Raw genomic sequence first — 15,182 nt, 5'->3', positions numbered from 1 at the left:
TATAGTCCTATCACACACATTCCTGGGAACAAGGCTCATCAGTTATGGGTGCTGCAGCAATTACCAGCTGGATACCGGAAACACCAAGTCAATGTCACATTGTCATGGTGGACATCTGACACCACATATCAGACGTGACTGCATGGAAGCCTAGAACTGACCATAGAGTGGTTGAATTTAGTTTGAAAGTCCTAGTTTTAAGAACATTCCTTTAATTTTCTAATTGTCAGTGGGGTCAAATCCACATCCGTTTTGAACTGCAGTGACAGAAAAGTTTGAAGAAACAGGATGGAAATATTTTTCTTGAAAGAGCGACTCTCTAACAGTAGAAGTGTTTTTCGTTCGGGAAGGTCCATTCACTCCAAAAGTGAATGTTAAAAGCAAACTTTTTTTGAAGCATCTTTGAATGACATTTGTTAAGGTCATCAAATGTACCGATGAGAATTTTTATACAAATGTTTTTACAAATATTTCTATAAAATGCTAGTGCAAAAATTTGTACGGAAATTCTCAATATATTTGACGGCCTGTCATTTGAAAATTGCTTAAAAATTTTTTTTGCTTTTAACATTCCACTTCAGTCCACCATGAACGCTGCTGCCAGGCTCATCCACCTCACAAAGCGTCTGCTATACCCCTCTGCCAATCCCTCCATTTGGCTGCCACTCAGTCACCAAATTAAATTCAAGATACTAACTATAACTTACAATGCCATCCACAACCTGGCCCCCAGCTACATCTCTAACCTAGTCACAAAATACCAACCTAATCGTTCTCTTCGCTCCTCCCAAGACCTCCTGCTCTCAAACTCCCTTGTCACCTCATCCCATGCTCGCCTTCAGGACTTCTCCAGAGCCTCTCCCATCCTCTGGAGTGCTCTACCCCAATCTGTCTGATTTTCTCCTACTTTATCCACTTTGATGATCCCTGAAAACTAATTTCTTCAGAGAAGCCTATCTGGCCCCCCACCTAACTGTACACAGTAATTACCTCTTGTATCTCTTGACCTTCCCTCTTAGATTGTAAGCTCTACGGAGCAGGGCCCTCTGATTCCTACTGTATTAAAGTGTATTGTATTTGTACTGTCTACCCACAAGTTGTAAAGCGCTACGTAAACTGTTGGCGCTATATAAATCCTGTATAATAATAATAATAATTTTGGAACAATTGGACTTTACAAAACGAAAACTTCATTCACTGCTAGAAATTTGTTCATTTGAGAAAAAATTTCCATTCTACTCCTTTGAATTTTCTTGTCACTGTGGTAAAAAAAAACGAAATTTGACCCAACTTAAGCCGGCCATGGATGAATTGAAATTTAGCCGGCTTAGCAGTTACTGACCGCATTTCGATCCATTTATGGAAAGGCTGGCTGATTGACTTCTGTACAACCAGCCTGTTGAAAAATTTTCACTCAATCAGTGTCGTTGGGCACAGTCAGTGGTGCTGATGGGTGTATTCTGATGGTGGGGAACTCTCTCCAGAATACAATAGCATCTTAGAAGGGATTTTCCCATCCACCTCGTATGTGTGGATGGGGGAATAGGTTGATTTTCTTTTGTTCAACACGCTGGGTCTGAAAAATGGGCAGTAGACACTGCCACCCATAGGCGTGCGCACAGGGTGTGTGGGATTTGCCTGGGTACAAATGCGTGGCGCTGATTCCCCTTGCTTCCTGTCTCCCCCCTGCAGTGCTGCCAGCTTCCCTCCTCTCCTCTCAGGAGCAGGGAAGGGGATGGTAAATATTTAATTAACCGACCCCTTCCTTTTCTGAATGAACAAAGTGAGAGATCTGTACTGATCGTTCCTGTATTCATTCTTAACTGAAGCATAGTAAACTATGTTTGCTGCAGAGAAAGGGACTGGGGAAACTCTGTCCTCAGATTTTTTCTCTGTCTCAAAAGTGAGACATTAGGGGTCTGTTTATACCCTTGATATTTCTGCAAAGCCCCATAAAAAGGCTGCTAAAAAAATTGTAAAAAAAAAAAAAAAATAGCATTGTAAAAAAATAAAAAAAATTAAAACTGTAAAAAAATCATTTAAAAAAATACATAACTAACTACTGACAACGTTCACTGCCCTACTGACACCAATCTTTGCCCTACTGACATAGTTCACTGCTCTGCTGACATACACGCATGCAACCCTAATGCAACAGGCAGAGGCGGCCCCACCATTAGGGGCGCCCGGGCGCCACCACCTCTCTCCACTCCACCCCCTATATTCAATGGATAGATTCATGCATAGCATGAGGATGTGTCCAGAGCCCACCCAGCTGTTGAAACACTGATCCTCAATCCGGCCAATCAGAAGCGGGTGTGAGACTCGTTTTATGATTGGCCAAAAAGAGAAGACTCCCGAGGAGGATGGAGGAAACGTAAGCCGCTGCCGTCGTGATGACCTGGAGAATGGGAGGCCGCAGGAGAACAGCAGGCTGCTGAGCAGGGGAGGCTGCCGGTGATGGGGTAAGTGCCGGCCGCCACTTCCACCGGCAATAAGCTGTGCACATCAATGCTGCCACCCATCTGAAAGAGACTCAAAACTCAGGACTAGACACACAGCAAAACAAATCATTTGGTAAAAACGGCTCCCTTATATGTATTTCATATTTGTATTTAGCTGCTACCCTCAAATTCAGCTTCAAGGCTGTAGCATGGAAGTGTTTCCATTAAAGTTGTTGGCATCAGAGAAAGGGATACCAGTGTTGCGACTAATGGGAAAGCTGGAGACCATAAGGTGGTGGATATTGCCAGTAGACATTTTGGAATCACCTGATGGAGACCAACTGGCCAGGAAGTAGAGTGATGTCTCATTATTGTGGCTATATACATGTGTATACTCTATATAGTATATACTGTATGTAAGCCATTATATATGGATACCTAATTAGTATTTTCAACAAGGGGACCAAACTCTATGTTTGCTCAGCAGCCCTCAGCCGTCTCTATCTCTGCCCCATGCTGAGGCTCTTCTAAAATATAATTGAAAATGATGACTTGCCCTCAGCTCTGCAGGTGGTACACATACAGTTTTTACCGGCAGTAAACCATGCCTGAATGAACAGAAATCACCGGTCAGCCCATTTGGGAGACGCATGCCGTTATTTTTCCCTAAGAGCAGTCTGCAACTGAAATGAATTGCAGGCGCTCATAATATTTTACAGGACCCTCTTTAAATAAAAGAACCTTTCACTCCTTTCATGAAATAGATTGCTACATTTTTGTGGTCAGCGAACAGAAAGGAGACATTTAACCGAGACGCCCTATTTAGCGTAGAACACTAAGAATTAAGAATGGAATAAAAATCCTGAACCACAGAGCGATGTCCATCTGTTCAAAGTTTACATCGGATTCCTTAACATGTTCAAAACCAAAAACCCCAAAAAGATCAAGCTGGTTCTCTTAGTCAAAATATTCTATAACTGAACACAGTCTATAAGAGCTACACAGGGATTCCAGCCTTCATCTAATGCAGAAGTCTGCTCCAGTAGCCAATTCTGTATGGTGGCCAGCATCCATTTATGAAAAGCCCTACAGCGCTGAACTTGTGTTTGTTTGTTTTTTTTTTTTTTTGAGCATCAACCTGATCTCACTGTAAATGCAGATAAGTATGAATTCCCAACCACCTCAATACAGGACCAATTCAGACATCAATGATACATGTAAATATATGCATTTTTTTGCTAGAAAATTACTTAGAACTATTGGCGGCCTGTCCATTAGGGGCGCGCGGGCGTCGCTCCCCCCTATCTATGCATACGGCCCCCTAAGCTACATGCAGGGCGCCAGACCCATGGATTCCAATGGGGGGGGGGGGTGTTTGGAGCACGTGATTAGAGCCAGACTCTCTTATAGGCTTCAAAAAGGGGTGGGCTTGGGGAGCAGAGTTGGTTGTTTGCCGCCCCCCCCAAATAAAAAAAACCACAGCCGCCACTGCTTAGTACCCCCAAACATTATAGATTTTTTAATCAAAGACCCTAGAGCAGGGGTGTCAAACTCAAATTCATCGGGGGCCGCATCAGCAGTATGGTTTCCCTCGAAGGGCTGGTTGTATCTGTAGGACTATGTATATACTCAGAGTGCAGGGTTCAGGAATGCGCTACGTACAGAGTGCAGGGTCAGGAGTGTGCTACGTACAGAGTGAAGGAGTCAGGAGTGGGCTATGTACAGAGTGAAGGAGTCAGGAGTGGGCTACGTAAAGAGTGGAGGGGTCAGGATTGTGCTACGTACAGAGTGCAGGGGTCAGGAATGCGATACGTACAGAGTGCAGGGGTCAGGATTGCGCTACGTACAGAGTGCAGGGGTCAGGAATGCCCTACGTACAGAGTGCAGGGGTCAGGATTGCGCTACGTACAGGGTGCAGGAATACGCTACTTACAGAGTGCAGGGCTCAGGAATGCCCTACGCACAGAGTGCAGGGGTCAGGATTGCGCTACGTACATTGTGCAGGGGTCAGGAATACGCTACGTACAGAGTGCAGGGGTCAGGAAGGGGCTACGTACAGAGTGCAGGGCTCAGGAATGCGCTATGTACACAGTGCAGGGGTCAGGAATGCGCCCCAAGTTTCCTCACATCTGTTCACTCTCCTACCTTCCTACGTGGCCCAGCTCTGGTACCTCCCTATATAGGCGGCTCCCTCCCTTTGTATTGGGCTTTAGTTAGTAGTTTCCTCAGTTTTGCTATGTTTTTTTCACCAATACTTCAAAATTAGCAGCACACACTTCATCAACACAAGTGCTTAAAAAGCCCTCAGGTCACAGCCCGCTGGATGATAAAAAAAACAAAAAAAAAAACAGCAATCTCAGCAATCTCTGCCACTATGCAAAAAATGTCACTATGCAAGAAAAATGTCACTATGCACGAAAAATGCCACTATGCAAAGAATGCCACTATGCACGAAAAATGCCACTATGCAAAGAATGCCAGTATGCACTAAAAATGCCACTATGCAAAAAGCCGGCGTCGCTGGAGGGACTGGGGAGGCGAGAGAGCAGAGGCGGGGTGGAGGCGGGTACAGGGCAGTGGCGGAGGCGGAGACAGGGTGGCATCGTTGGCTGAGGAAAAGCTGAGGGAGGCGAAGACAGGGCGGAGGCGGAGACAGAGCGGCATCGTTGGCTGAGACAAAGCTGAGGGAGGCGCGGGTGGAGGCGGAGACAGGGTGGAGGCGGAGGCGGAGACAGGGCGGAGGCGGAGACAGAGCGGCATCTTTGGCTGAGACAAAGCTCAGGGAGGCGGGGGTGGAGGCAGAGACAGCACGGAGGGGGAGTTGTTTACTTGTTCTCATGGAGACTGACCGGCCGCGCCGAGGGGGGGGGATGTTTTCTCGTTGCCTGCGATACCTGGCAGAGGGCCACATGACGAGGCCTGGCGGGCCGGATTCGGCCCGCGGGCCTTGTGTTTGCCACCTGTGCCCTAGAGGATAAAAGGGTTGGTGTTGCGCTTTTGTATGTCACACGGTATTTGCGCTACAGTTTTTCAAAGTAAATTTGTTTTAAAAAACACACTTTAATTAATTTTAATGCTCAAAAACACAATATAGTACCCAATAGTTTGGTACAACATAAAAGATGATGTTACACCAAGTAAATAGATACCTAACATGTCATACTTTAACTCCAGTACCAAAAAATCTTCATAAGCAACAATTTCAAAGCCTTTACAGGTTACCAGTTTAGAATTACAGGTCTGGTGCTAGAATTATTGCTCTCACTCTGACACTCGTGGCAATACCTCACATATGTGGTGCGATCACAGTTTAAACATGCATGCAAGACCTATGTGCACGTTCGCATTTCCGCGTGAGCACACGGGGACGGGGTACTTTACATTTGTTTTTTATTATTGATTTGAATAGATTTTTTTTTTTACACTGTACCTTTTTTTTAATCAACTTTATTGCTATCACAAGGGACGTACAACATCCCTTGTAGTAGTATGGGCCATGACCGGTCCGCTTTATGGAGAGATCTGGGGTCTATATCTTGGGTCTATTAGATCCTGTATTTCTCCTCTGCCCTCCAAAGCATCTGGTCAAACCAAGATCAGTTTGATCAGATGCTTTCACAAGACGGTAACGGCTTGTTTACTTCAAACCAAAACCAAAAATGACGAAATCCTCGTAGTTTCCAGTTTCTGACATCAAAGAGAAAAAGCACCAACGTCAGATCCTCTCACTCAATGTACAGCATCGGATCCAACTGGTCGCATCCTTCCTGAGCTCCCTGATGAGATGGGAGAGACCAGTAAAGGCGGCGGCAGAGGTGGAGGGAAGTGGGGGATGAGGTGCGCTCTGATTACTTTTACTTTTTAGGGAAGCGTTGGATCTAAAAAAATTATACCCCGATCATTGCTGCAGCGATGACTGAGATATCACCCTTCCCATCCAAGGACGTATGGGTATGCGGGAAGGACGGGAAGTGGTTGAAGTACATGTGTGCCAAAACATTTTTGATTAGCTTTGGACAGAGAGTTGAAGGGTTAGAACCATTGTCACTCCCTCAATGACAAATATCTAAGGGGATTTCCCCTTGAGGACATTTGACTCTGGCACAGGAAGTGAGGAGAAATCTCCCCAACATGACAAAGTAGGTCAACAGGGTGAAACCTATAACTTGTTTTGCCCATAAGTAAAGGCAACCCTATTGCTTGAGAATTAAAAAAAAACATTACCTACCAATGAAGTCTCTTAATAATTTCCTCTCTAGTGTGCAGTAAGTCCTTGCTTAACTTTCCTTAGGAGCTATGTCTTCCAACAGAATTTTCAACATCTTACGCTTCTGGGTATTTTGGATGCCTGCCACACTTTTGTGGTTCCATTCAGCACCCCTTTAGTCACTACAGGGTACAGTTGTAAAGTAATGGCTTGTGTGAGGAACCAAAGCACACAGGGGGTGGTCAGGCATCCAACACACCCAGAAATGTGTCGGATTGAAGATGCTGTTGGAAGCCATGGCTACTAAAGTGAAGCAAGGCACTGCTGCCCATCTGGGGAGGTAAGTATTCTTCTTTAATACACATCTTTTTTTAGATTTTTTTTTAAGCAATAGAATCATTTTAAAGCCAACTACATATGGAATATATGCTAATATTCCTATGAATAATCATACATGAGAGATATTCCTAACTCCTGCCACAAGTACTTCCATTTCTCAAAGCATTAAGACATCTCCATCAATATTCTAGTGCAGCGCTGGCTTATTTTTGGGGAGTCACTAAAAAGAAATTACATTATCTTAACAAATTTCCACAAATGTCAATTGAAGATTCCCAAGTTCTCCCAATGTTACTGTTCTGCCTCATACATGGGATCAGGGTTTCCTAACCACAGTTACATGGAACCCTAGGGTTCCTCCAGAGGTTAATAGGGCTTCCCTGAGCAATTTTTGCCTTTCAAACAAGTTTCCACTGATACGATTGATTTGTAAGGAGGTAAATCTTCCCACAAACGTAACAAGCATTCTTCCCACTGACTACTATAGTCATTTTTAACAGGAGTTCCCTGAGACGGGGAAGCTATTTCCAGTGTTCCTCTGAGTTGAAAAGGTTGGGAAAGACTGCATGTGATGATAGTTATACTGAAAAATGTATCAGGCAACACTATCCTCCAGTACAGGACTTTGGCTTTGCTATATTTTGCAGGTTTCAGAATGGTAGATCTGTGACTTACGCTGTTTTTCCTTCTAAGTCCAACTTGGTGGCCACCACCCCTTTCTTCCCCAGAAGAGCAGACACTTTGTCCGTTTCCCCATGATCCACGGCTTGTAGCAGACGTTCATCGTATTTGTTCCATTCGTTAGTCTACAAAAAAAAAAGAGAAAACATAATAATAAATGTAGCTGGCCACAATCCAGTTCCTGTTGTGATATGTATAACCCTCAAAATACCTGGAACCTCATGCAAACCCCTAAAACAAAGGGAAAATCCGAGCTTAGAAAATCCATCTCTGATCTAGAAGGCAGCTATACCGAGCTCTGAGCAGACCTGTGCAATGCACGGAGCTTGACCCTGCATCAAAGTAACATTACTGCTCGTACATAATGCACTGAAGGCCGCAGCTCCAGAAACAGAATGTAAAAACTCCTACGCACTAGTAACTTAGAATGTCTCCTGAGATAGGCCTGGTATTTGCTGACAAAGAGAGCTGACCATTAAGACCAATTAAGAGAAACTCTTTAATCAGTTTCAAGACGGCTCCAAGGTAACGGAATTGTAGAATCTGAGCAAAGTGTACTGGAAGGAACCAATATCCTGTGAGCTGAAAATATTTGCCTTCTGATGATGGATAATGATTTGCCCAATTGCCCTAAATATAGAGCAGGTGGTGCTAGCCACACATTGACTACATAAATAGGACTTCTATTTCAAAGAAAATCATCCAAGGCTTTCACAGATTCATATGTAAAAACTGCACTCCTAATGCCGCGTACACACGAGCGGACTTTTTGACCGGACTGGTCCGTCGGACTATCCGATGGACTTTTGGCGGATTTCTGACGGACTTTCCTAACGAACGGACTTGCCTACACACGATCACACCAAAGTCCGACGGATTCGTATAGCTGCCCTAGCGTCGGTTTTCGTCAGTTGGACTAGCATACAGACGAGCGGACTTTTCGATAGGAACTGGGTCAGGCGGAGTTCTGACGTAAAGATTTGAAACATGTTTCAAATCTAAAGTCCGTCAGATTTTCGACCGAAAAAGTCCGCTGAAGGTCCGATGAAGCCCACACACGGTCGAATTGTCCGCCGGACTCGGTTCGTCGGACCAGTCCGGCCGAAAAGTCCGCTCGTGTGTACGTGGCATTAGGGTTGATTTACTAACGGCAAATAGGCTGTTCACATTGTAAGGAAAGTTGCACTCTTCAGGGGCAATTTCCCAAGAGCTTAGTGAATGTGGAGAAGTTTCACTTTGCAGCGAATACCCAATCACATGCAAGGAAATTAAACTGCAGCATTTTTGCTTACATATGATTGGATGATGGAAGTCAGCAGACTTTGCCCTCATTCACTAAGCTGTAGGGAAAATTCTCTTACAAAGTGCAACTTTCCCTTGCAAAGTGAACCACTTGATTGTCGTTAGTAAATCAACCCCTATGTGTCTGTAAGGTCAGTTGTAGATGAACAAGGTAAAGGTAGTCTGGCGCACCAATGCCTAGTACACCCAATCAGAAAATCGGACGAAAAATACCACTTTCAAAGCGATCAAACAATAATCTGACCGTTAGTGCACAGCTTTCGAGAGCCGATCACAACAGTTAATGTAAAAATTTCCGAAGGAAAAAACACCATTTCCTCGTACAATACCAGAACAAACGATTTTCGTTTAATCAGTACAAAGCCCAAAACCATGCATGCTCAGAAATGAAAGAATACATTACAATACAACACATTACATCATTTCCAAAGTTGTATTCGGATCTTGAGCAGGGATATTTTATTCATTCGCAGGAATATATAGACAACACATTTCATAGCAAATAGAGTGTCCTTCTTATGCTAGATACGCAGAGATAGATAGATAGATAGATAGATAGATAGATAGATAGATAGATAGATAGATAGATAGATAGATAGATAGATAGATAGATAGATAGATAGATAGATTAGATAAAGATTTATTGTCATTGCGAGCAAATTTGTTCAACGAAATGACAAAAGATAAGATTATGTAATCTACATAATAACAGATTTAATTATCTTCAGTCTTCTAGGTTGTACGATGGTCAGCATAATTTTATCTACTTCCAATGAGCCCAGGTTGTCACGGCCCACCTCTAACCTGTGATTGGACAGTGAAGGAGAAGCAACACAGTGATAAGCTCATATCTCCATCACTTTGCTTTCTCCACCAGACATGTGCAGTTTGTTTCGTTCTGAATTGAAAGTCGGACAATTTTTTTTTTCTTGCTATTACAATACAATTACAATAGTTACAAATTGAAACAAATTTGAAATAACAAAATGGATGAAATTCGAATTAGAATCATTCTTGAATTGGATTCGAATCGTTTCCTAATCAAATTTGAATTTCCGAAGAAAATAAAATAGAATAGTAAATAAATAATAGAATAGAAAATAATAGAATAGAGTATAATAAAATAAAACAGAACAGAATACAAAATAAAAGAATTGAAAAAAATAGAATAGAAAATAAAGGAATAAAATAGAAAATAAAAGAAAAGACCAAAATAGGGTAAAACAGATCAAAATTGAGTAGAAAATAAAACAGAAGAGAAAATAAAGGAATAGAATAGAATAAAAAGAATAGAATAGAATAAAATAGAAAGAATATAACCATTTTCTGAAATTCGAATTTCAAATAGAATACATTTGAGTTCGAATAGAATAGAAAAGAATAGAATAGAAAAAAACAGAATAGAATAAAATAGAAAGAATATAACCTTCTTCCGAAATTCAAATAGAATAAATTCAAATTAGAAAAGAATAGAACAGAAAATAAAAGAATAGAATAAAAAAATAAATAAATAAATAAAATAGAAAGAAAATAACCATTTCCCAAAATTCTAATATAATACATGTTAACAGAATAGAAAATAATAGATTAGAAAATAAAAGAACAGAATGGAATAGAAACAATATAACCATCTTCCGAAATTTTAATTTCAAATAGAAAATGAAAAGAATAGAATGGAAAATAAAATAGCTTAGAAAATAAAAGAATAGAATAAAATATTTAAAAAAAATAGAATAAAAAGATCAATATAACCATTTTCCAAATTTTGAATAGAATAAATATGAATAGAATAGAAAATAATATAATAGAATAGAAAAGAAAAGAATAGAAAAAAACAATAGAATAGAATGGAATAAAAAGAGTATAACCATCTTCCAAAATTAGAATTTCGAATAGATTAAATTTGATTTTGAATGAAATTCGATCCGAATTCAAATGGAATTAGAATAAACAAAATTAATTCCGAACACAAATTAACCGCTTGCCAACCGGCTCACGCCGATATACGTCGGCAGAAGGGCAGGTGCAGGCAGATTAACGTACCCGTGCATTGCCCTTTAAGAAGCGGTTTGCGGGCGCACGCAAGAGGAAGGACAAGAAAATATTGATGTAACCAACCAACAAACAACCTGTAATCGGGAGCGATGATTAGTGTCGTGTCACACACAGCCCCCCCCCAGTTAGAATCACTCCCTAGGACACACTTTACCCCTACAGCACCACCTAGTGGTTAACCCCTTCACTGCCAGTCACATTTACACAGTAATCAATGCATTTTTAATTGCACTGGTCGCTGTATAAATGTGAATGGTCCCAAATCACGGCAAAAGTGTCCGATCTGTCCGCCATAATGTCGCAGTCACGATAAAAATCACTGATCTCCACCATTACTAGTAAAAAAAAAAAAATATTAATAAAAATGCCATAAAACTATCCCTATTTTGTAGACGCTATAACTTTTGTGCAAACCAATCAATAAACGCTTATTGTGATTTTTTTTTACCAAAAATATGTAGAAGAATACTTATCGGCCTAAACTGAGGAAAAAAAAAGTTTTTTTATTTATTTTTTGGGGATATTTATTATAGCACAAAGTAAAAAAAGTTTTTTTTTTAAATTGACGCTTTGAGTAGGTGGGGGGGGGGGGGATCGGGGTATTAGGGCATAGGTAATTTGGTACACAATACAGGCTGGGTCAGTAGAAGATGGGCACGGGGAGCCCACAAGTTCATTTTTACAAACCTCTCTTCTTGTATTTTTTGTTGGTGTTTTTGTCCTTTTTCTTCCTTCTTACTGGTCCCCTCTTTCTCTAAACTGAGTTGGAAAAGGATGGGTCCCTTTGGTTATCGAGTCCTAGTTGGTGGGGCTTACGAGATGGAAGGGACAGAGGACTTGTTGGTAAAGAGGCGTAATGGAATCCGTTGGTCATTATGACGATATAAAAAGCAATGAGAAAAAGTATAATCCACTATGATGTGAATACGAGAAGGCGACAGTTAATGAACATCAAACTGATTTAGCCCTCCAAACACTGTTTACTGATGTGGAAAAAAAAAAAAAAAAAAAATTGACGCTTTTTTTTGTTTATAGCACAAAAATAAAAAACGCAGAGGTGATCAAATACCACCAAAAGAAAGCTCTATTTGTGGGGAAAAAAGAAAAAAAATTTGTTTGGGAGCCACGTCGCACAACAGCGCAATTGTCAGTTAAAGCAACGCAGTGTCGAATCGCAAAAAGTGCTCTGGTCTTTGGGCAGCCAAATGGTCCGGGGCTTAAGTGGTTAAACGAATAACTTAACTAAACAAATTTATGTAAAAAAGGGATCAAAATTAAAGTGGGAGTCCAGCGACCAATCTTTTTTTTTTTTCTTAGGTCATTGAGACACTTTGCTAATCCCAAAATAATACAGTTTGGGTGTAATATTTCCGCCTCTGTCTGTTTTTGTACTGAAGAATAACTTTAAAAATGTGATGCTGGCTGTTTCCATCTTGCTTGTGGGCATGTGAAGCCCACAAGCACTGATTTCCTGGATGCGGTGAATGCTGTTCATTCACAGCTTGTTCACAAGCATGATCATTGTTCCCGCACTGAATCTTGGGAAGCCTGACACTAAGCTCCCAGGAGACAGTGCGGTGCTGTGGAAAGGCAATAAACACGCCTACTCCCATGGGAGGAGAGACAGGAAGTGCTACAATAAAGTACAATATAAAGGTAATTACAGCGATAAAAAAAATTTTCGTGCAGTATTTGAACATCTATGCAATTAACTGAAGGGGGTAAGATTAAGTTAAAAATTTGAGTGGAACCCCGCTTTAAGCAAATTTTTATCGTTGAGCACATGTCTATTCTCCACCTATTAGCATGCTGCTTATTAGAACATAATCTTACTGGCTACTTGTGCTGCTTCTTCCTCCCCCACGCTAATCTCTGCAGCACAGGGGACTGCAAAAGACTGATACCAAGTCTAATTCAGTTATCTACTTGTATGAAAAAAAAAATAGCAAAGATTATTGCTTAGATTACCGTATATACTCGAGTATAAGTTGACCCGAATATAAGCCAAGGCACCTAATTTTACCACAAAAAACTGGGAAAACGTATTGACTCGAGTATAAGACGAGGGTGAGAAATGCGCAGCTACTGTAAGTGGAAAAGAGGGTCAACATTGCCCATTTGCAGCCTCACTGTGCCCATTTGCAGCCTCACTGTGCCCATTTGCAGCCTCACTGTGCCCATTTGCAGCCTCACTGTGCCCATTGCTGCAGATAAACACAGTTGACGGACTTTGGGGCCCCGTATCCCGGGGCCACCTAGTGCTAGGAGCCCCAAATTTGGTGTGCAAACCCAGTGGAACTAGCACTACAACATATCCAACTGGGGTTCCTAGCACCAAGTGGCCCCGAGATACGGGGCCCCAAAGTCGGTTCAGAAAATGTCAAGCACTTTTCTGCAGCAGAGAATGACATTTTCCGAACTGGTTTTGGGGCCCCATATCTTGGGGCCACTTGATGCTAGGAACCCCAGCTGGATATGTTGTAGTGCTAGTTCCACTGGGTTTGCACACCAAATTTGGGGTTCCTAGCACTAAGTGGCCTTGAGATACGGGGCCCCAAAGTCGGTTTGGGAAATGTCATTCTTTGCACCAGAAAAGTGCTTGACTCGAGTATAAGTCGAGGGGGGCACTTTCAGCACAAAAAAATGTGCTGAAAAACTCGGCTTATACTCGAGTATATATGGTAATACTCATTAATGAATATATAATAAATACAGAACTGCATTATTTTGTGTCTTATATCTGCTTAGAGTTCGGCTTTGAGCTTTTTGACTTACTACATGGGAGAGGCAAACAATAAGGCTCGGTCCACACTGCAGCAATGCGGAAATCCTGCGAATCCAGTACGGTTCCCGCATCGCATGTCTCCCGCCGGCAGTTCACACTGCACTATGCGAAGTGCTGGGAGTGTCAGTACAAAGTTAATGACACACCCAGATTAGTTCGCATATCGCAGTGCGAATTGTCAATTCGGACAGGAATCGGATCGCATGGGTGTGAACACCCATGTTATCCGTTTCTGGTGCGGACCAAAAAAAGGGTCCTGCACGAGTTTGGTCCGAATACGATGCAAATTCGGCTGAATTCGCATTGCACAGACATCACATGTGATTTGTACAGCAGTGCGGTGCTCATCACATGCAATGTCTGCCATCGCAGCAGTGGGAACCCGGCCCTAGTACCATTAAAACTATGAACATTATAGTGCTCACAGTTTTTAAGGATTAGCATTCTTTACTGAATTTATTGACAATATATGATTCTGGACAACTGGAAACGACATTTTAATCATTTTTAATGTGAAGTTAGAATATTAAGTTGTTATGAGAGTCATGAGAATTATTGCACTTTTATCTTACTACACAATTCCTTTACAGGGGTGGCTCTGTAAATGTAGGTGGGAGCTGTGGGACTCCTCGGGGTTGTGGAATTATGGTTGAGATACTGCAGGACCCCCATAGTGATGTGTCTTTGTGCAATATATCCTTGTGTTGTTCCAGTTAGAATTTAATTATGGCACAGCTCCTATGCCGCGGTCTGTTTACATAATTCCACAGGGGGATCGCTGGGATTCCACAATGAATTATGGCAACATATGGAAACACGAGTCTGAACTTTCCATGAACGACGAGGGATACGAGAAAGTTCGCAATGCGTTTGTCATTTCTTCATTGTATAGGATCACTTTGTTTTTTTAATCTGAATTATATGTGATGGATCAGAACACAATAGTCTAAGTTGGTGAAGTAAAACTAGAAAAATATATACATAAAACTGTTTTTCGGAAATAAAAAAACTGTTAATTGGCATGTGCGTATGTATTCATCTCCTTTGTTATGAAGCCCATAAAAAGCTCTGGTGCAACCAATTACCTTCAGAAGTCACATCATTTGTGAAATGATGTCCACCTGTGTGCAATCTAAGTGTCACATGATCTGTCATTACATATACACACCTTTTTGAAAGGCCCCAGAGGCTGCAACACCTAAGCAAGAGGCACCACTAACCAAACACTGCCATGAAGACCAAGGAACTTTCCAAACAAGTAAGGGACAATGTTGTTGAGAAGTACAAGTCAGGGTTAGGTTATAAAAAAATATCCAAATCTTTGATGATCCCTAGGAGCACCATCAAATCTATCATAATCCAAATGGAA

The 15,182-nt window shown here is 41.7% G+C and overlaps 1 protein-coding gene across 2 annotated transcripts in view; it reads right to left on the bottom strand.

Annotated features, from left to right (window-relative positions):
• RAI14 (retinoic acid induced 14) overlaps positions 1–15,182 on the bottom strand; it is a 277,999-nt gene that overhangs the window by 114,898 nt on the left and 147,919 nt on the right. For both annotated transcript variants that reach the window (XM_073620881.1, XM_073620891.1), the window contains exon 3: positions 7,666–7,796. In XM_073620881.1, the coding sequence (XP_073476982.1) occupies positions 7,666–7,796 (131 nt within the window). The remainder of the gene's footprint in view (positions 1–7,665; positions 7,797–15,182) is intronic.

This window comes from Aquarana catesbeiana, linkage group LG01 (genome assembly GCF_042186555.1).
Source record: "Aquarana catesbeiana isolate 2022-GZ linkage group LG01, ASM4218655v1, whole genome shotgun sequence".
In the NCBI taxonomy this organism is placed as follows: Eukaryota; Metazoa; Chordata; class Amphibia; order Anura; family Ranidae; genus Aquarana; species Aquarana catesbeiana.
This window is presented reverse-complemented; position numbering and strand designations above follow the sequence as displayed.